General features: G+C 47.5%; 1 protein-coding gene across 1 annotated transcript in view; it reads left to right on the top strand.

The window, feature by feature from the left end:
* Nucleotides 1-20226, top strand: part of gmpr (guanosine monophosphate reductase) — a 177831-nt gene that overhangs the window by 17466 nt on the left and 140139 nt on the right. Inside the window, exon 2 of the mRNA XM_072509613.1 lies at nucleotides 13484-13603. Within this exon, the coding sequence (XP_072365714.1) occupies nucleotides 13484-13603 (120 nt within the window). The remainder of the gene's footprint in view (nucleotides 1-13483; nucleotides 13604-20226) is intronic.

The raw sequence follows: 20226 nt of genomic DNA, 5'->3' as shown, positions 1-20226 counted from the left end.
GTTAACTGGGTTGCTGCTGCTGGGGAGAAGGGGGAGCTGGTACGGGGTGGGGTGGTCGAGGCGGGAGGGCGCCGTCGGGGGGATATGCGCGTACGTGGGAACCGGGTGAGGAGCTGGATTAAAAAAGGGGATGGCTAGTCGACAATGGGGGGGGGGGGGGGGGGTAAATGAGCCCCCCAATCCGGCTGATCACGTGGAATGTGAGAGGGCTGAACGGGTCGATTAAAAGGGCACGGGTACTCGCACACCTAAAGAAATTAAAGGCAGATGTGGTTATGTTGCAGGAGACGCATTTGAAACTGATAGACCAGGTCAGACTACGCAAAGGATGGGTGGGGCAGGTGTTTCATTCGGGTTTAGATGCAAAGACCATAGTGGCGGATAGTGGGGGTAGATACGTGATGGTGAGTGGTAGATTGCAAGGGGAGGCGGTGGTTCGAGTGAACATATATGCCCCGAACTGGGGTGATGCAAATTTTATGAGGCGTATGTTGGGACGTATCCTGGACCGAGAGGCGGGAAAGTTGGTAATGGGGGAGACTTTAATACGGTGCTGGACCCAGGGCTGGACAGATCGAGATCCAGGAGCGGGAGGAGGCCGGCTGCAGCTAGGGTGCTCAAGGACTTCATAGAGCAGATGGGAGGAGTAGACCCCTGGAGATTTAGCAGGCCTAGGAGTAAGGAGTTCTCATTTTTCTCCTTTGTTCATAAAGTATATTCACGGATAGACTTTTTTGTTTTGGGAAGGGCATTGATCCTGAAGGTGACGGGGACGGAGTGCACGGCCATAGCTATCTCCGACCATGCTCCACATTGGGTGGACCTGGAGATAGGAGAGGAAAAAGAACAGCACCCACCCTGGAGAATGGACATGGGATTATTGGCGGATGAGAGGGTATGTTTAAGGGTGAGGGGGTGTATTGAAAGGTACTTGGAGCTTAATGACAATGGGGAGGTTCAGGTGGCAGAGGTCTGGGAGGCGTTGAAGGCAGTGGTTAGAGGGGAGCTGATATCTATCCGGGCACATAAAGGAAAGCAGGAGGGTAGGGAAAGGGAGCGGTTGCTGAAAGAACTTTTGAGGGTGGACAGACAATATGCGGAGGCACCGGAGGAGGGACTGTACAGGGAAAGGCAAAGGCTACATGTAGAATTTGACCTGTTGACTACGGGTAAGGCAGAGGCACAATTGAGGAGGGCACAGGGTGTACAGTACGAATATGGAGAAGGCGAGCCGGTTGTTGGCCCACCAACTGAGGAAGAGGGGGAGCAGCGAGAGAGATGAGGAGGGAGAGATGGAGCGGGGAGCGGAGAGAGTGAATGGGGTGTTCAAGGCATTCTACGAAAGATTATATAAAGCTCAGCCCCCGGAAGGGAAGGAGAGAATGATGTGCTTTCTGGATCAGCTGGAATTCCCTAAGGTGGAGGAACAGGAGAGGGCGGGACTGGGAGCACAGATTGAGATGGAGGAGGTAGTGAAAGGGATTGGGAGCATGCAGGCGGGGAAGGCCCCGGGACCAGACGGATTCCCGGTGGAATTTTATAGGAAGTATATGGACTTGCTGGCCCCGCTTCTGACGAGAACCTTTAATGAGGCTAGGGAAAGGGGACAGCTGCCCCCGACTATGTCAGAGGCAACGATATCGCTCCTTTTAAAGAAGGAAAAAGACCCGCTGCAATGCGGGTCCTATAGGCCCATTTTTCTTTTTAAACGTGGATGCTAAGATTCTGGCCAAGGTGATGGCGACGAGGATAGAGGACTGTGTCCCGGGGGTGGTCCATGAGGACCAAACTGGGTTTGTGAAGGGGAGACAGCTGAACACGAACATACGGAGGTTGCTAGGGGTAATGATGATGCCCCCGCCAGAGGGGGAAGCGGAGATAGTGGTGGCGATGGATGCCGAGAAAGCATTCGACAGAGTGGAGTGGGATTATCTGTGGGAGGTGCTGAGGAGATTTGGCTTTGGAGATGGGTATATCGGATGGGTACAGTTGCTGTATAGGGCCCCGATGGCGAGTGTGGTCACGAATGGACGGAGGTCTGATTATTTCCGGCTTCACAGAGGGACGAGGCAGGGGTGTCCCCTGTCTCCGTTACTGTTTGCATTGGTGATTTAGCCCCTGGCCATAGCACTGAGGGGTTCCAGGAAGTGGAGGGGAGTGCTTAGGGGAGGAGAAGAACACCGGATATCGTTGTATGCGGATGATTTGTTGTTGTATGTTGCGGACCCGGTGGAGGGGATGCCAGAGATAATGCGGATACTTGGGGAGTTTGGGGATTTTTCAGGGTACAAATTGAACATGGGCAAAAGTGAATTGTTTGTGGTGCATCCGGGGGAGCAGAGTAGGGAAATAGAGGATTTACCGCTGAGGAAGGTAACAAGAGATTTCCGGTACCTAGGGATTCAGATAGCCAAGAATTGGGGAACCTTACACCGGCTTAATTTAACACGATTGGTGGAACAGATGGAGGAGGATTTCAAGAGATGGGACATGGTGTCCCTGTCACTGGCAGGTAGGGTGCAGGCGGTTAAAATGCTGGTTCTCCCGAGATTCCTCTTTGTGTTTCAGTGCCTCCCGGTGATGGTCACGAAGGCTTTTTTTAAGAGAATTGAGAAAAGTATTATCAGTTTTGTGTGGGCCGGGAAGACCCCGAGAGTGAGGAGGGGGTTCTTGCAGTGTAGTAGAGATAGGGGTGGGCTGGCATTACCGAGCCTAAACGATTATTACTGGGCCGCCAATATCTCAATGGTGTGTAAGTGGATGGGAGAAGGGGAGGGAGCGGCGTGGAAGAGATTGGAGAGGGCGTCCTGCAGGGGGACTAGCCTACAAGCAATGGTGACGGCACCGTTGCCGTTCTCACCGAAGAAATACACCACAAGCCCAGTGGTGGTGGCAACACTAAAAATTTGGGGGCAGTGGAGACGGCATAGGGGAAGGACGGGAGCCTCGGTGCGGTCCCCGATAAGAAATAGCCATAGGTTTGTTCCGGGGAGAATGGATGGGGGATTTGGAGTATGGCAAAGAGCTGGGGTAGTACAACTGAGAGATCTGTTCCTGGATGGGACGTTTGCAAGTATGGGAGCGCTGACGGAAAAGTATGGTTTGCCCCAAGGGAATGCGTTTAGGTATATGCAACTGAGGGCGTTTGCGAGGCAACAGGTGAGGGAATTCCCGCAACTTCCAACGCAGGAGGTGCAAGATAGAGTGATCTCAGAGACATGGGTGGGGGATGGTAGGGTGTCGGATATATATAGGGAAATGAGGGACGAGGGGGAGATCATGATAGATGAGCTGAAAGGGAAATGGGAGGAAGAGTTGGGGGAAGAGATCGAAGAGGGGCTATGGGCTGATGCCCTACGTAGGGTAAACTCGTCGTCCTCGTGTGCCAGGCTAAGCCTGATACAATTTAAGGTTTTACACAGGGCGCCTATGACTGGAGCATGGCTCAGTAAATTTTTCGGGGTAGAGGATAGGTGTGGGAGATGCTCGAGAAGCCCAGCGAATCACACCCACATGTTCTGGTCATGTCCGGCACTACAGGGGTTCTGGGTGGGGGTGGCGAAGGTGCTTTTGAAGGTGGTGGGGGTCCGGGTCGAGCCAGGCTGGGGGTTGGCTATATTCGGGGTCGCAGAAGAGCCGGGAGTACAGAGGAGGCGAGAGAGGCTGATGTTTTGGCCTTTGCGTCCCTAGTAGCCTGGCGCAGGATATTGCTTATGTGGAAGGAAGCCAAACCCCCGGGCGTGGAGACCTGGATAAATGACATGGCAGGGTTTATAAAGCTAGAACGGATCAAGTTCGTATTAAGGGGGTCGGCTCAAGGGTTCACCAGGCGGTGGCAACCATTCGTCAACTACCTCACAGAACAATAGAGGGAATGGAAGAGAAAGAAGGCAACAGCAGCAACCCGGGAGGGGGGTGGGGGGGGAGGACCCGGGCGGGCGGGCTCTCAAGGATGTCATTGTATATGTATAGGCATTTGTTTTAGGCAATGTATATTGGACTGTTGGATTGTATATTTGGGGAGTAATTATTTTTGATAAGGCAGTTGCCATTTAGTTTTTGTTTATACATTATTATTTATTTATTTGTTTAAAACTGGCCACTGTTATTTATATTGCTTTATTGTTGTTTAAAAGAAAAACTGTGTACTGTTATGTTTGGCCAAAAAATCTTGAATAAAATATATTTATAAAAAAAGAAGAAAAAAATGTCACTCAACGGGGTGCAGTGCTCCAACTGTGAGATGTGGCAGATCTGTGACGCTTACAGCATTCCGTTCAATAACATCTGCAGCAAGTGTAACCAATGGTAGCTCCTCACAGACCACATGGCTCGGTTGGAGCAGCAATTGGGTGCACTTAGGAGCATGCAGGTGGCGGAAAGCGTCATAGATAGGAGTTATAGTGATGTGGCCACACCCAAGGTGCAGGCAGAGAGATGGGTGACCACCAGAAGGAGCAGGCAGTCAGTGCAGGAATCCCCCGTGGTTGTCCGCCTCTCGAACTGGTATACCGCTTTGGATACTGTTGGGGGGAATAGCCTATCTGGGGAAAACAGCAGCAGCCAGAGCAGTGGCACCACGGCTGGCTCTGATGTTCAGCAGGGAGGGTCAGAGCGCAGAAGTGCAATAGACATAGGGGACTTTATAGTCAGGGGCATAGATAGGCGTTCTGTGGATGTGAAAGAGACTCCGGGATAGTATGTTGCCTCCCTGGTGCCAGGGTCCAGGATGTCTCGCAGCGGGCATCCTGAAGGGGGAGGGCAAACAGGCCGATGTCATGGTACATATTGTACTAACGACATAGACAGGAAGGGGGATGAGGTCCTGCAGCAGGAGTTCAGGGAGCTAGGCAGAAAGTTAAAAGACAGGACCTCTAGGATTGTCATAGAATTTAGAATTTACAATGCAGAAGGAGGCCATTCGGCCCATCGAGTCTGCACCGGCTCTTGGAAAGAGCACCCTACCCAAGGTCAACACCTCCACCCTATCCCCATAACCCAGTAACCCCACCCAACACTAAGGGCAATTTTGGACACTAAGGGCAATTTATCATGGCCAATCCACCTAACCTGCACATCTTTGGACTGTGGGAGGAAACTGGAGCACCCGGAGGAAACCCACGCACACACGGGGAGGATGTGCAGACTCCGCACAGCCAGTGACCCAAGCTGGAATCGAACCTGGGACCCTGGAGCTGTGAAGCAATTGTGCTATCCACAAGGCTACCGTGCTGCTAAACGAGTAATCTCGGGATTACTCCCTGTGCCACGGGCCAGTAAGGCTAGAAATAGGAAGATAGAGCGGCTAAACATGTGGCTAAACAGCTGGTGTCGGAGGGACAGTTTCAGTTATCTGGACCACTGGGAGCTCTTCCAGGGCAGGTGTGACCTGTATAAGAAGGACGTGTTGCATCTAAAATAGAGAGGCATAAATATCCTGGCCGCGGGGTTTGCTCGTGTCACACGGGAGAGTTTAAACTGGTATGGCAGCGGGGTGGGGACTGGAGCAATAGGTCAGAAGGTGAAAACGTTGAGGGGGAATAGGGCCAGTATGGCTCTGAGGAAGAGCAGACAGGGAGATGTTGCTGAAAACAGCAGGACTGGTGGCTTGAGGTGCATATGTTTTAATGCAAGAAGTATAATGGGTAAGGCAGATGAATTTGGAGTTTGGATTAGTACTTGGAACTATGATGTTGCCATTACAGAGATCTGGTTGAGGGAAGGAAAGGATTGACAGCTAAACGTTCCAGGATTTAGATGTTTCAGGCGGGATAGAGGGGGATATTAAAGGGGTGGAGGAGTTGCGCTACTGGTTAGGGAGAATATCACAGCTGTACTGCGGGAGGACACCTCAGACGGCAACGAGGCTATATGGGTAGAGATCAAGAATAAGAAGGGTGCAGTCACAATGTTGGGAGTTTACTATGGGCCACCCAACAGCCAGAGGGAGATAGAGGAGCAGATAGGTAGACAGATTTTGGAAAGGAGTAAAAGCAACAGGGTTGTTGTGATGGGAGACTTTAACTTTCCCAATATTGACTGGGACTCACTTATTCACAATATTGACTGGGCTTGGACGGGGCAGAGTTTGGAAGGAGCATCCAGGAGGGCTTCTTAAAACAATATGTAGATAGTCCAACTAGGGAAGGGGCTGTACTGGACCTGGTATTGGGGAATGAGCCCGTCCAGGTGGTAGATGTTTCTGTAGGGGAGCATTTCGGGATCAGTGACCACAATTCCAGTAAGTTTTAAAGTGCTGGTGGACAAGGATAAGAGTGGACCTAGGGTGAATGTGCTAAATTGGGGGAAGGCTAATTATAACAATATTAGGCGGGAACTGAAGAACCTAGATTGGGGGTGGATGTTTGAAGGTAAATCAACATCTGGCATGAGGGAGGCTTTCAAATGTCAGTTGAAAGGAATTCAGGACGGACATGTTCCTGTGAGGAAGGATAAATACGGCAATTTTCGGGGACCTTGGACAACGAGAGATATTGTAGGCCTCGTCAAAAAGAAAAAGAGGCATTTGTATGGGCTAGAAGGCTGGGAACAGACAAAGTCTGTGTGGAATATAAGGAAAGTAGGAAGGAACTTAAGCAAGGAGTCAGGAGGGCTAGAAGGGGTCACGAAAAGTCATTGGCAAATAGGGTTAAGGAAAATCCCAAGGCATTTTACATGTACATAAAAAGCAAGATGGTAGCGAGGGTATGGGTTGGCCCACTTAAGGACAGGGGAGGGAATCTATGTGTGGAGCCAGAGGAAATGGGTGAGGTACTAAATGAATTCTTTGGATCCGTATTCACCAAAGAGAAGGAATTGGTGGATGTTGAATCTGGAGAAGGGTGTGTAGATAGGCTGGGTCACATTGAGATCCAGAAAGACGAGGTGTTGGGCATCTTGAAAAATATTAAGGTGGGTAAGTCCCCAGGGCCTGATGGGATCTACCCCAGAATACTGAAGGAGGCAAGGGAGGAAATTGCTGAGGCCTTGACAGAAATCTTTGGATCCTCGCTGTCTTCAGGTGATGTCCCGGAGGACTGGAGAATAGCCAATGTTGTTTCTTTGTTTAAGAAAGGTAGCAAGGATTATCCAGGGAACTACAGGCCGGTGAGCCTTGCGTCAGTGGTAGGGAAATTACTGGAGAGAATACTTCAAGACAGCATCTACTCCCATTTGGAAGCAAGTGGACGTATTGGTGCGAGGCAGCACAGTTTTGTGAAGGAGAGGTCGTGTCTCACTAACTTGATAGAGTTTTTCGAGGAGGTCACAAAAATGATTGATGCAGGTAGGGCAATGGATGTTGTCTATATAGACTTCAGTAAGGCCTTTGACAAGGTCTCTCATGGCAGACTGGTACAAAAGGTGAAGTCAGGCAGGATCAGAGGTGAGCTGGCAAGATGGATAGAAAACTGGCTAGGCCATAGAAGGCAGAGAGTAGCAACAGAAGGGTGCTTTTCTGATTGGGGGGCTGTGACTAGTGGTGTTCCGCAGGGATCAGTGCTGGGACCTTTGCTGTTCGTAGTATATATAAATGATTTGGAGGAAAATGTAACTGGTAAGTTTGCGGACGACACAAAGGTTGGTGGAACTGCGGATAGCGATGAGGACTGTCAGAGGATACAGCAGGATTTAGATTGTTTGGAGACTTGGGCGGAGAGATGGCATGTGGAGTTTAATCCGGACAAATGTGAGGTAATGCATTTTGGAAGGTCAATGCAGGTCGGGAATATACAGTGAATGGTAGAACCCTTGAGTATTGACAGTCAGAGAGATCTAGGTGTACAGGTCCACGGGTCACTGAAAGGGGCAACACAGGTGGAGAAGGTAGGCAAGAAGGCATACGGCATACTTGCCTTCATTTGCCGAGGCATTGATTATAAAAATTGGCAAGTCATGTTGCAGCTGTATAGGATCTTATTTAGGCCACACTTGGAGTATAGTGTTCAATTCTGGTCGCCACACTACCAGAAGGGTGTGGAGGCTTTGGAGAGGGTGCAGAAGAGATTTACCAGGATGTTGCCTGGTATGGAGGGCATTAGCTATGAGCAGAGGTTGAATAAACTCGGTTTGTTCTCACTGGAACGACGGAGGTTGAGGGGCGACCTGATAGAAGTCTACAAAATTATGAGGGGCATAGGGTGGATAGTTAGAGACCTTTTCCCAGGGTAGAGGGGTCAATTACTAGGGGGCATAGGTTTAAGGTGCGAGGGGCAAGGTTTAGAGATGTACAAGGCCAAGTTTTTTTACACAGAGGGTAGTGGGTGCCTGGAACTCGCTGCCGGAGGAGGTGGTGGAAGCAGGGACGATAGTGACGTTTAAGGGGCATCTTGACAAATACATGAATAGGATGGGAATAGAGGGATACGGACCCCGGAAATGTATAAGATTTTAGTTTAGACGGGCAGCATGGTCAGCGCAGGCTTGGAGGGCCGAAGGACCTGATCCTGTGCTGCACATTTCTTTGTTCTTTGTAAAGGAGATTAGCGTGCTAAATGGGTTTGATGACAATCGATGACAGTTTCGTGGTCACCGTTACTGGGACTGGCTTTTAATTAACTGGATTTAAATTTCACCACCTGTAATGGTGGGATTTGAACACATGGCCCCAGAGCATAAACCTTCTGGATTCTAGTCCAATGATAGTACCACCATTACCATCTCCCAATTTCAATTCAGAAATGAGAAATAACCATTGAAACACTGACACGTTGTCTGAAAATTCTGATATTCATAATTGTACTTCTATCTGAGGTTATGAATGTTTATTTATATATGTATTCTTCGTATTTTGCTATTTCTCATGACTTTTTTTTATTGCCAATAGCTAGTTCCTTAGTTTCTCTTGAGAAGCAAACTGAGCTGCTGCCTTGAGCTGCTTTAGCTTGTCTGGTAAAGATCCTCCCATTAGTTCTATTATTTTAATCCAGTGCCAATGAAGGATTGGCAAAATAGCAATATGTGCCCCAGTCAGGATGATGTTTTTTCCCGTGTTTTGTTTGGGGGGGGGGGGAAGGAAAGGTTCAGGAGGAAACTTGAAGGTAATGTGCCCATGTCCTTCTAGTTGGTGAAGGTCACAGGTTTGGAAGGTGCGCTTAAAGAAAGAATTCCAGCCTTGGCCGGCATGTCAATAGAAGGCAGAGGGCAAAATATAGCTCAACAAAGTTCATTCTTATCATCCTTGGTGGTGGATAAACTGGGTAATCATTGCGAATGTCAACAGTTGTGACTATTCAGCTCCTTTGACCAACAGTTAAGACTAACAGTGTAGGTCCCAGTTGACCAACAGGGCCGCACGGTAGCACAATGGTTAGCACAGTCACTTCACAGCTCCAGGATCCCAGGTTCGATTCCCGGCTTGGGCCACTGTCTGTGCGGAGTCTGCACGTTCTCCCCGTGTGTGCGTGGGTTTCCTCCAGGTGCTCCGGTTTCCTCCCACAGTCCAAAGATGTGCAGGTCAGGTGGATTGGCCATGCAAAAATTGCCCTTCGTGTCCAAAAAGGTTAGGTGGGGTTACTGGGTTACGGGGATAGGGTGGGGGCATGGGCTTGAGTAGTGTGCTCTTTCCAAGGGCCGGTGCAGACTCAATGGGCCGAATGGCCTCCTTCTGCACTGTAAATTCTATGATTCTATTTAGGAACTAGCTTGGGGCGAAAGAAGGAAATGAGAATGGGGAAATCATAGATATCAGGAAAAGGACGAAAGCATTAATAAATACCTGTGAACATGTCACTGGACTAATAATCCACAGGATAATGCCCTGGGGACCTGTGTTCGATTCCCACCATGGCAGGTGGTGGAATTTAAATTCAAGAAAAAAAATTATCTGGAATTAGATGTCGAATGATGACTCTGAAACCATTGTCGATTGTCGTAAAAACCCATCTGGTTCATTAATGTCCTTTAGGGACAGAAATCTGCCATCTTTACCTGGTCTGGCCTACATGTGACTTCAGACCCACAGAAGTGTGCTTGACTCTTTGCCCTCTAAAATTACCTAGCAAGCCACTAAGTTGTTGCAAATCGGTACAAAAATGGCGTGAAAGTTCCGGGCATAGACCCAGGCACCCGAAACGACAGCGGCAAACCCCGCCTTATTGACCCTGCAAAGTCCTCCTTACTAATATCTGGGGGCTTGTGCCAAAGTTGGGAGAGACATGGGTCTGAAGTCACATGTAGGCCAGACCAGGTAAAGATGGCAGATTTCTGTCCCTAAAAGGACATTAGTCAACCAGTTGGGTTTTTACGACAATCGACAATGGTTTCAGAGTCATCATTTGACTTCTAATTCCAGATAATTTTTTTAATTGAATTTAAATTCCACCACCTGCCATGGTGGGAATCGAACACGGGTCCCCAGGGCATTATCCTGTGGATTATTAGTCCAGTGACATGTCTCAAAGATTAGTCAAGCAACAGCCTAACATAATCATACTCACAGAATCCTAACTTGCAGACAATGTCCCAAACACCACTACCACCATTCTTGGGTAGGTCCTCTCTCACCGGCAAGACAGACTCAGAAGAGGTGGCAGCACAAGGATATACAGTCGGGAAGGAGTTGCTCTGGGAGTCCTCAACATCGACTCTGGACCCCATGAAGTCTCATGGCTTCAGGTTAAACATGGGCAAGGAAACGTCTTGTTGATTACCACTTACCGACCACCTTCAGCTGGTGAAGCAGTACTCCTCCATGTTGAACACCACTTGGAGGAAGCACTGAGGGTGCAAAGGGTGCAGAATATACTCTGGTGGAGGACTTCAATGTCCAAGAGTAGCTTGGTAGTACCACCACAGACTTAGCTGGTCGGGCCCTCAAGGACATAGCTGCTGGACTGGGACTGCAGCAGGTGGTGAGTGAACCAACAAGAGGGAAAAAACATACATAATCCATCCTCACCAACCTGCCTGCTGCAGATGAATCCATGACAGAATCTGTAGAAGTGACCATCGCACAGACCTTGTGGAGACAAAGTCCCTTCTTCACATTGAGGAAAACCTCCATTGTGTTGTGTGACACAACCACGATGCTAAATGGGATAGACTTCGAACAGGTATAGCAACTCAGACTGGGCTTTCATGAGGTGCTGTGACCAGGCTGAAGCATTCGCACAATCTTCAGCCAGACGTTCCGAGTGGATGATCCATCTCAGTCTCCACCAGAGAGCCCCAGCATCACAGATGTCAGTTTTCAGCCAATACAATTCATTCCATGTGTTATCAAGAAACGACTGAAGGCACTGGAAAACCTATGGGCCCTGACAATATTCCGGCAATAGCACTGAAGACATGTGCTCCAGAACGTGCCACACCCCTTGCCAAGCTGTTCCAGCATGGGTACGACACTGGCATCTACCTGGCAATGTGGAAAATTTCCCAGGTGTGTCCTGTACGCAAGAAACAGGATAAGTCCAACCCAGCCAATTGCAGCCCTATCCGTCTACTCCATCAGTAGCAAAGTGATAGAAGAATCATCAACAATCCTATCAAGCAGTACTTACTCAGCCATAACCTGCTCACGGACGCTCAGTTTGGATTCCACCCGGGTCACTCAACACCTGACCTCATTACAACATGGACAAAAGAGCTGAATGCCAGAGGTGAGTTGAGAGTGACTGAGTATGGCATCAAGGAGCCCAAGCAAAATTGGAGTCAATGGGAATCAGGGGGAAAACTCTCCGCAGGTTGGAGTAATACCTGGCACATAGGAAGATGATTGTGGTGGTTTGAGGTCAATCATCTCAACTCTTAGACATCACTGCAGGAGTTCAAGGGTGGCGCAGTGGTTAGCACTGGGACTACGGCACTGAGGATCCGGGTACGAATCCTGGCCCTGGGTCACTGTCCGTGTGGAGTTTGCACATTCTCCCCGTGTCTGCGTGGGTTTCACTCCCACAACACAAAGATGTGCACGTTGGGTGGATTGGCCATGCTAAAATTGTCCCTTTAATTGGGAAAAAAAAAATTGGGTACCTAAACTGCAGGAGTTCCTCAGGGTAGTGGCGTAGGCCCAACCATCTTCAGCTGCTTTGTCAATGACCTCCCTTCCATCAGAAGGTCAGAAGTGAGGATCTTCGCAGATGACTGCAGAATGTTCAGCACCATTCGCGACTCCTCATGTAATGAAGCTGCCCATGTCCAAATGCCACAATATCGAGGTTTGGGCTGACAACTGGCAAGTTACATTCGTGCTAGGCAATGACCATCTCCTACGAGGAGGATTTAACCATCACTCCTTGACATTCAATGGTATTAACATTGCTGATTCCCCCACAATCAACATCCTGAGGGTTACCATTGATCAGAAACTGAACTAGCCATATTAATACTGTGACTACCAAAGAAGATCAAAGGCTAAGAATCCTATGGCACGAAACTCACCTGACCCCTGCAAAGCCTGTCCACCATCTACAAGGCACAAGTCAGGAGCGTAATGGCATACTCTCCACTTGCCTGGATGAGTGCAGCTCCAACAACACTCAAGAAGCCCAAGACCATCCAGGACAAAGCAACATGTTGATGATACCTCTTCCACAAACATTCAGTCCCTCCATCACCGAAGGACAGTGGCAGCCATGTGTGCCATCTACAAGCTGCAATGTAAGGACTCACCAAGGTTCCTTAGACAGCACCTTCCAAACCCACGACCACTGCCATATAGAAGGACAAGAGCAGCAGGTACCTGGGAACCCCACCACCTGGAGGTTCCCCTCTAAGTCATTCACCATCCCAACTTGGAAATATATCACCGTTCCTTCATTGTCACTGGGTCAAAATCCTGGCACTCCCTCCCTAACAGTACTGTGGGTGTACCTATACCTCAGAAACTACAACAGTTCAAGAAGGCAGCTCACCAACACCTTCTGAAGGGCGACTAGGGATGGGCAATAAATGCTGGCCCAGCTAGTGACACCCACATCCCGTAACTGTATTTAAATAAAAAAGGAGGCTTTTGTAAGGACCTCGGGAACAATGAATAAACACAAGTTTAAATGAGTGGAATGCAGTGACTGTTTCATGAAATAAAAGCAAAATACTGCAGTTGCTTTGCTCTGAGGAAGAGTCATACCGACTTGACACATAGAGGGGAGTTTTCCGGGCCAGTTGGCCATGGGCGCAATTCCCTTTATGGCTGTTAACTCTTGTGAAAGGGCCATAATGGGATTTGCACCGCAGAGTTCTCTGAATGAGATTTCCCCACGCCCCATAATCGGGTTCACGTCCCATGAGGGCGTGAACCTGATTACCGTCAATTTTAATTTGTTCCGTCGTATCTTCTGGGGATGTCATATGTTCATATACCCCCTGCCAGCATGAATCACTGCTGCTCTCCAGCAGTCAAAATGACCATGCCAGTGGCACGGAGCCCAATTTAACCACCCGTTCACTGTATTTCTCTTTCCACACATGCCAGACCTGCTGAATTTTCCCAGTAATTTCTATTTTCATTATGACTGTTTCAATAGAGTCTTTGTCACCTCTCTAGGTGGATCTCAAACGAACCTTTACGTTTCGGAACTCCAAACAGACTTACACTGGAATCCCACTGATCGCAGCCAACATGGATACAGTTGGCACGTTTGAAATGGCTGAAGTTTTGAGTAAGGTGGGTAACTTCTTGCTTTGTGTTTAACCATTGGCTGCACAACTGGGCACATGTACAATTTGACATTGAGTCATGCAGAGCTGTGTTGTTTTGACAACCTTCACATCAGGAGATGGTTAAATAATCCTCCCGATGATGAATTATGTTTCTGGGACTTCGAACAAAGCAGCACCTGTTAGAATAAAGCTGCACCTGTTATTTTACTTGTGACCTTTACCGTCTACTCTGAAAGGCCTTTAATTATCCTTCCCTTGGTTGCAGAAGAACTGCCTATTTACTTACTGCAATGTTCCAATGCACTGCATCACCCAGCTCTCCATTAGTGAGTTGAATTTGAATTCAACTGTTTACATTTATAGGAGAAACCATGATAGGAGAAACCATTAAGTAGGATTTACCAGAGCTTTGTTGCTGTGCAGAAGTTATTGTGTCCATCTTAATGAAGGTAAACCACTTAGATCAGTCTTGCATGGTTACGGGTGTTATGGGGAGCACTGTTCGAGAAAGAAACAAAAGCCATTTCCCGACTGCCTCCAATTTCAGTCTCATTTCTACAATAGTAATCTTTTAAATCAGAAGAAAAACTTGAATGTGGGTCAAATTTGTGGTATTCAAAAGTGTGTGCAAAGTAGGTTTGTAATTGATAAACACACAAACTGTTTAGGACAGGTGTGGTAGACCTATTGTGCATCTTTTGAGATTCCAAAACTTAAAAACAAAATGGGGAAAAGAGAAATAAACACTACAGTTAAGTAGAGCATTCCACTCTCGACTGTTGCTGGTTCAAGGACAGGTCATTTGTACGTTCAGTACACTCACAGACACACTATATTCTTAGGCAGTGCTGAAAGGTGGACTTGCAGAACATGGCCGAGTGTGCACAAAACTGTGTGTGATTATCACTGTACACAGGAGGCCATTTGGCATTAAAAGAATTTGGCAACAGAGTTAATGATGCATTGGTTCTGAACTTCAGGAGTTTCAGTTTCTAGAATGGTCTTTAGGGATAGGAAGGAGCGAATGTGACATCGCTGTTCAAGAAAGTAGGGAGGCATGTTAGCCTGTAGGGAAATGCGGAAATCTAATATTAGGGTTGAGATAACTGGGCACTTAGAAAGTCATGAAATTGGGAAGAGTCAAGATAGGTTTATGAAAATGAAATTGCATTTGACAAATCTATTAAAGTTCCTTGAAGATGCAACTAACTAGGATGCATAAGTGGAATTAGATGATGTAGAGTATTTGGATTTTCTGAAGGAGTCCATAAGTACCATAGAAGACGTTATACATAAAATTAGTTTTTTTTTGAGTAGGGCAATACATTAGTGTGAAATGGTTCTGTTGCCAACTTCTTTTAAAGCTTGCTTCAATGCCAATGACCTACTGCCATGGTATTGTTTGGTTTAATGGGCATAAAGCAGCAGGACTATAGGTTTTTTTCAGGTCGGGAAGCTGTACCTATTGGGACACCAGAAGGACCATTGTCTGGACCTCTGTTATTAACCATCTATACCAGTGATTTGGATGAGAGGACAAAGAGTAATATATCTTAAGTTATCAGATGATAGAGAGTTAGTTTGTTGCTAACTTTTGGTTGGCTCTTAATTCTTAATTTGCTCTGTTTGTTTAACCTTTGCTCTAGAGTCACCAGGTATCTTTATGATACCGCCACGAGGTTGAAGTTCAAGTAATGATCAATAACTCAACACACCAATTAGTAAGATTCAAATCAAAACACATTTATTATACACAGCAAATCACTACTCATGCATAAACTCTACTTTCTAGACTATTCCTATCACTAAAAGGCCTATACTTAGCTTCGGAATTGGCCCACCAGGTCAGGGGAACAAATGGCCTTTCGTTCAGGTCCTGAGTCTGCAGGATTCAAAAGCTGGTATGGACTGGTAGCTAGGAGCGCCTATCTCGTAGCGAGCGTTGACTTGAGACTTACTTGGTTGGAGGCCGCTGGACAGTTCACTCTCCGGGGTTGCTTCGCGTTGCTGAATGACCCTGTCAAGAAGGACGATTTGAACTTGGGGGCTGTACTTTATAGTCCCCAGGGTCTTCCCGCCCTTTGGGGCGGACCCCGTACCTGGTTCAAAGTGATTGGACTGCGTTCCGATCACTTGGATTGATTTCTCCAATACTGGAGTTGTTCCCTGATCGCTGGGCGGTCCCTAAATGTCCGTTGGCCTTCCTTTGTCTTGGCTCCTGCTGGCGCCAAGGAGTCTGGCTTGGCTTTATTCACCTTAGCTGTTGCAATTGTGCCTTGGAATTGCTCATTACTATGCAGATGGCTGCTGCATTACTATGCAGATGGCTGCTGCATTACTATGCAGATGGCTGCTGGTTTCAGTGCTGTCTGGTTTCTTACAGGTTTCAATACACATGATTTCTGAATTTGCTAGTCTTTGCCTGTGTTGGCTGAATTTCCCTTCAGCCTTTGCGGTTCTCCATTTTAAGTCGGGAAGTGGCCAACCCAGGTGGCTACAAGTTGTAAAACTAACTGTGAGGAAATGGCAAAGAGGCTGCAAAAGGGATTAGATTTGTTTTATTGCCATGTGTACCGCGATACAGTCGAAACTATTGTTCTGCGTAAGTCCAGACATCTCATTCCATACATTAAAAATAAACATACGACATACATAAATACACAATGTACATACATAAGCAGAGGCAACGGGTGAGCATACGGAATGCAATACTACTCAGTAGAGAAGATGTATGAGAGATTAGATCAATCCATAAGAGAGTCATTCAGGAGACCAATAACAGCGGGGAAGAAGCTGTTTTTGAACCTAATAGTGCGTGTTCTCAGACATTTGTATCTCCTGCCCGATGGAAGAAGTTGGGCGAGTGAATAACCCGGGTGGGAGGGGCCTTTGAGTATGCTGCCCGCTTTCCAAGGCAGCGGGAGATGTAGGCGGAGTCAGTGGATGGGAGGCGGGTTTGTGTGATGGACTGGGTTGTGTTCACAACTCTGTAGTTTCTTACGGTCTTGGGCTGAGCATTTGCCATACCAGGCTGTGATGCAGTCAGATAGGATGCTTTCTATGGTGCTTCTGTAAAAATTGGTAAGAGTCAATGTGGGCTTGCTTAGTTTCCTGAGGAAGTATAGGCGCTGTTGTGCTTCCTTGGTCGTAGCATCAACGTGCGTGGACCAGGACAGATTGTTGGTGATGTGCACACATAGGAAATTGAAGCTGTCAACCATCTCCACCTCGGCACTATTGATGCAGACAGGGGTGTGTACAATAATTTGCTTCCTGAAGTCAATGACCAGTTCTTTAGTTTTTCTGACATTGAGGGAGAGATTGTTGTCATTACATCACTTCACTAGGTTCTCTAAATCCCTCCTGTTCTCTGAGTCATCATTGTTTGAGATCTGACCCACTACGGTCGTGTCATCAGAAATGTGTAGATGGAGTTGGAGCCAAATTTTGCCCCACAGTAATGCGTGTATAGGGAGTATAGTAGGGGCTAAGTACACAACCTTGCGGGGTCCCAACATTGAGGACTATCGTGGAGGAGGTGTTGTTGTCTATCCTGATGTAGACAGATGGGTGATTGGGCAAGATTGTTGCAGATGGAATATAATGTGGGGACGTGTGACATTATCCACATTCACCTGAGGAGGGAGCAGTGCTCCGAAAGCTAGTGACTCCAAACAAACCTGTTGGACTTTAACCTGGTGTTGTAAGACTTCTTACTGTGCTCACCCCAGTCCAACTCCGGCATCTCCCCATCATTATCCACGTTGGTAGAAAAAGGGAAAACGGAGTTTTTTTAAAATGGTGAGCGACTGGGAAATGTTAGTATTTTGAGGGATCTGGATGCATTGTAAATGAATCACAAAGTTAATATGTAGGTACAGCAAGCAATTAAGAGAGCAAAGTGAAACAGTTTTGTAGGATAAACAAATATTGTTTCCTGACATTTCTGTGTCTATCACCTTCCTAATGTCCCTCATTACATTTCTTCTTGTTCCTCAACTTCCATGTCTTTTTCAAAATTGTTTTCTTTGTCGTCTTTGTTTTCTTGCTCAGCTGCAACCTGAGAGATTTACGCTTCTTCAGTCGAGATAACTGACGATTGTTGACACATACCGTACGGGTGAACATGTGGTCTTCTCATTTGTTTACCTGCTTTGTACAACTCGGTTACAGCTTATTCCACATTGAGGCCGTCCTCAGAGGAGCTCTCCAGGGAGATTGTCGTGAGGTTGTCAATGGTTTAAGTCTCAAGATTGACTCGTCAGTCACTCTTGATTCTGTTCATGAGGGAAAATATCTTCCTCGCAATCGCTGTGGCCAATGTTATTACTTGCATGATCTCTTTTGGATTATCTTCTTTAATCAGACTCAATTTGCCATAGCTCCAAATGTAAAGATATCACGACTCCAAGGATTTTGTTGGTTGGAAACTAGCCAAATCGCTCTTCTAGGCAGTGGACCAGTGTCACAATATACCTTCTGTGCGATGGCGAGAAGTTTCACCTTCTGCAACCCCTTTCATTTCAGTATCTCTGTAGGTTCCGTCATGTCATTCTTCTTTGATGGATCACAGCTTGGGACTATCATATTCCTGTGTCATGTCATGCAGAACACTGTGGGACATGATAACATTATCAACTTCCTCAGATATGTCTGCATTGTGTCTCACTGGAAAAAAAGAGAGGATGAGATAGCTCCTGTAAAGCATTAATATGTAGTGCCCTGACCAACAAGGGTCTGTGAGCCAAAATGGAAGACCTGGAAAACAGATCCAGGTGACAGAATCTGAGGATTGGGGGTCTGCCCGAAGGGGTGGAAGGCCCGAGGCCGACGGAGTATTTTGCCACGATGTTGGCGAAGCTATTGGGGGAGGATCCCTCCTGGTATGAACTGGATCGGGCTCATCGTTCGTGGAGGCCTATACCAAAGGCGAGTGAGCCGCCAAAAGTAGTAACTCCTGTGTTTCCGTAGGTATAACGTGAAGGAGAAAGTCCTGTGCTGGGCAAAGCTGAAGTGGGTGGTGCAATGGGCTGGAGCTGGTATACGCATGTACCAGGACTTTACGGTGGAGCTGGCGAGGAGGAAGGCAGGGTGAAGAAGGCGCTGTACATCAGCAAGGTGCAGTGCAGCATAGTATATCCAGCTAAGTTGAGGGTGACCTACAAATCCAAGGACTTTTATTTTGGGACGGTGGAAGCAGCGGAGGAGTTTGCGAAGGCAGAAGGACTGTGGCAGAATTGAGAAATGGTCGTGTACCGATGTAGCCTCATGTAACTTTATTTTTACAATATGTGTTGGTGTATGTACTAAATTAGTCGACGCTGTATATATTTGGACAAGGGAAGAGATGGGACTTTGATTTGCAATGATGGTTCTTTGGGGCTTGGGTGTGTATGCAGGGGTTGCGTGCTAAAGGGGATTTCTTAGTTTTCCTGGGACTGGGCAAGGGGGGAAGGAGACCCAGACGGGGTCCTCCACTCTGGCCGGTTTATGCCGGCCAGTGAATGGGAGTGAGGTGGGTGGAGGGGCTGCGACCATCGGAGCCTGGTAGAACAGGTTTCGGTGAATCCAGCCAGGGTGAAAAGTTGGGGGAAGGAACCGATGTTGGGGGGAGGAGTTTACAAGAGGAACTGGAGGGGAGGAGACTGGGGGGGGGGGGCAGTGTCTACAATTCATGGGTGCCATTCATGATACTCTTTCGGGTATTGGATGACATTGAATATTAGGGAGGGGGGTGGGTCTGGGGGTGGACTGTATATGTCAATGGTGACCATAGACGATTCCTGATTCCTTTTTCCACCTTGGGAGGTTTAGTTTTTTTTAATGCTTATATTATCAGGTGGGTCGTTGTTTGGGGGGTGATGGGAGGATGGGATAGTTGTTGTTGATAAGGGGGTTGACATTGTATTCGTTACCATTTACTGTTTGTTGGTGGGGTGTAGATTCTGAAGAAAATGTGACAATGGAGAATAAAAATATTTATAAACAAAAAATATGTAGGAAGTTGTTTAGCACAGGGCTAAATCGCTGGCTTTGAAAGCAGACCAAGGCAGACCAGCAGCACGGTTCAATTCCTGTACCAGCCTCCCCGAACATGTGCCGGAATGTGGCCACTAGGGGCTTTTCACAGTAATTTCATTTTAAGCCTACTTGGTACAATAAGTGATTTTCATTTTTTTTCATTTCAAATCTCCGGCTTGCGAAAGCAGACCAAGGCAGGCCAGCAGCACGGTTCAATTCCCGTACCAGCCTCCCCAAACAGGCGCCGGAATGTGGCGACTAGGGGCTTTTCACCGTAACTTCATTTGAAGCCTACTTGTGACAATAAGCGATTTTCATTTCATTTTTCATTCACTTTACTTTAGAAGCAGCTTCTTTCGTGACCACAGCCCACTCTTCACTTATGTGGTTTAGATGGACAACAACAGTGGGGTAGTTTCTCTCCAATTCTTGTCTCCTGTGATCAACCCAATGAGTGACTTCACCTGTGCTGGCCTGTGGATAGTTTCCTCTAGTAGGTCAGCCATTTCACTAAGCTCCGATGTGCATAAGATTAAGAAGCTATCAGTCTCTTGGGTGAGGTGCCTGTCTCATGCATCTTTGGCGGCAATTCTAATTGTTGTGCCA

The sequence above is a fragment of the Scyliorhinus torazame genome, chromosome 6 (genome assembly GCF_047496885.1).
Source record: "Scyliorhinus torazame isolate Kashiwa2021f chromosome 6, sScyTor2.1, whole genome shotgun sequence".
Lineage (NCBI taxonomy): Eukaryota > Metazoa > Chordata > Chondrichthyes > Carcharhiniformes > Scyliorhinidae > Scyliorhinus > Scyliorhinus torazame.
The sequence above is the reverse complement of the archived record's forward strand: the minus strand, read 5'-3'. Positions and strand labels throughout refer to the sequence as shown.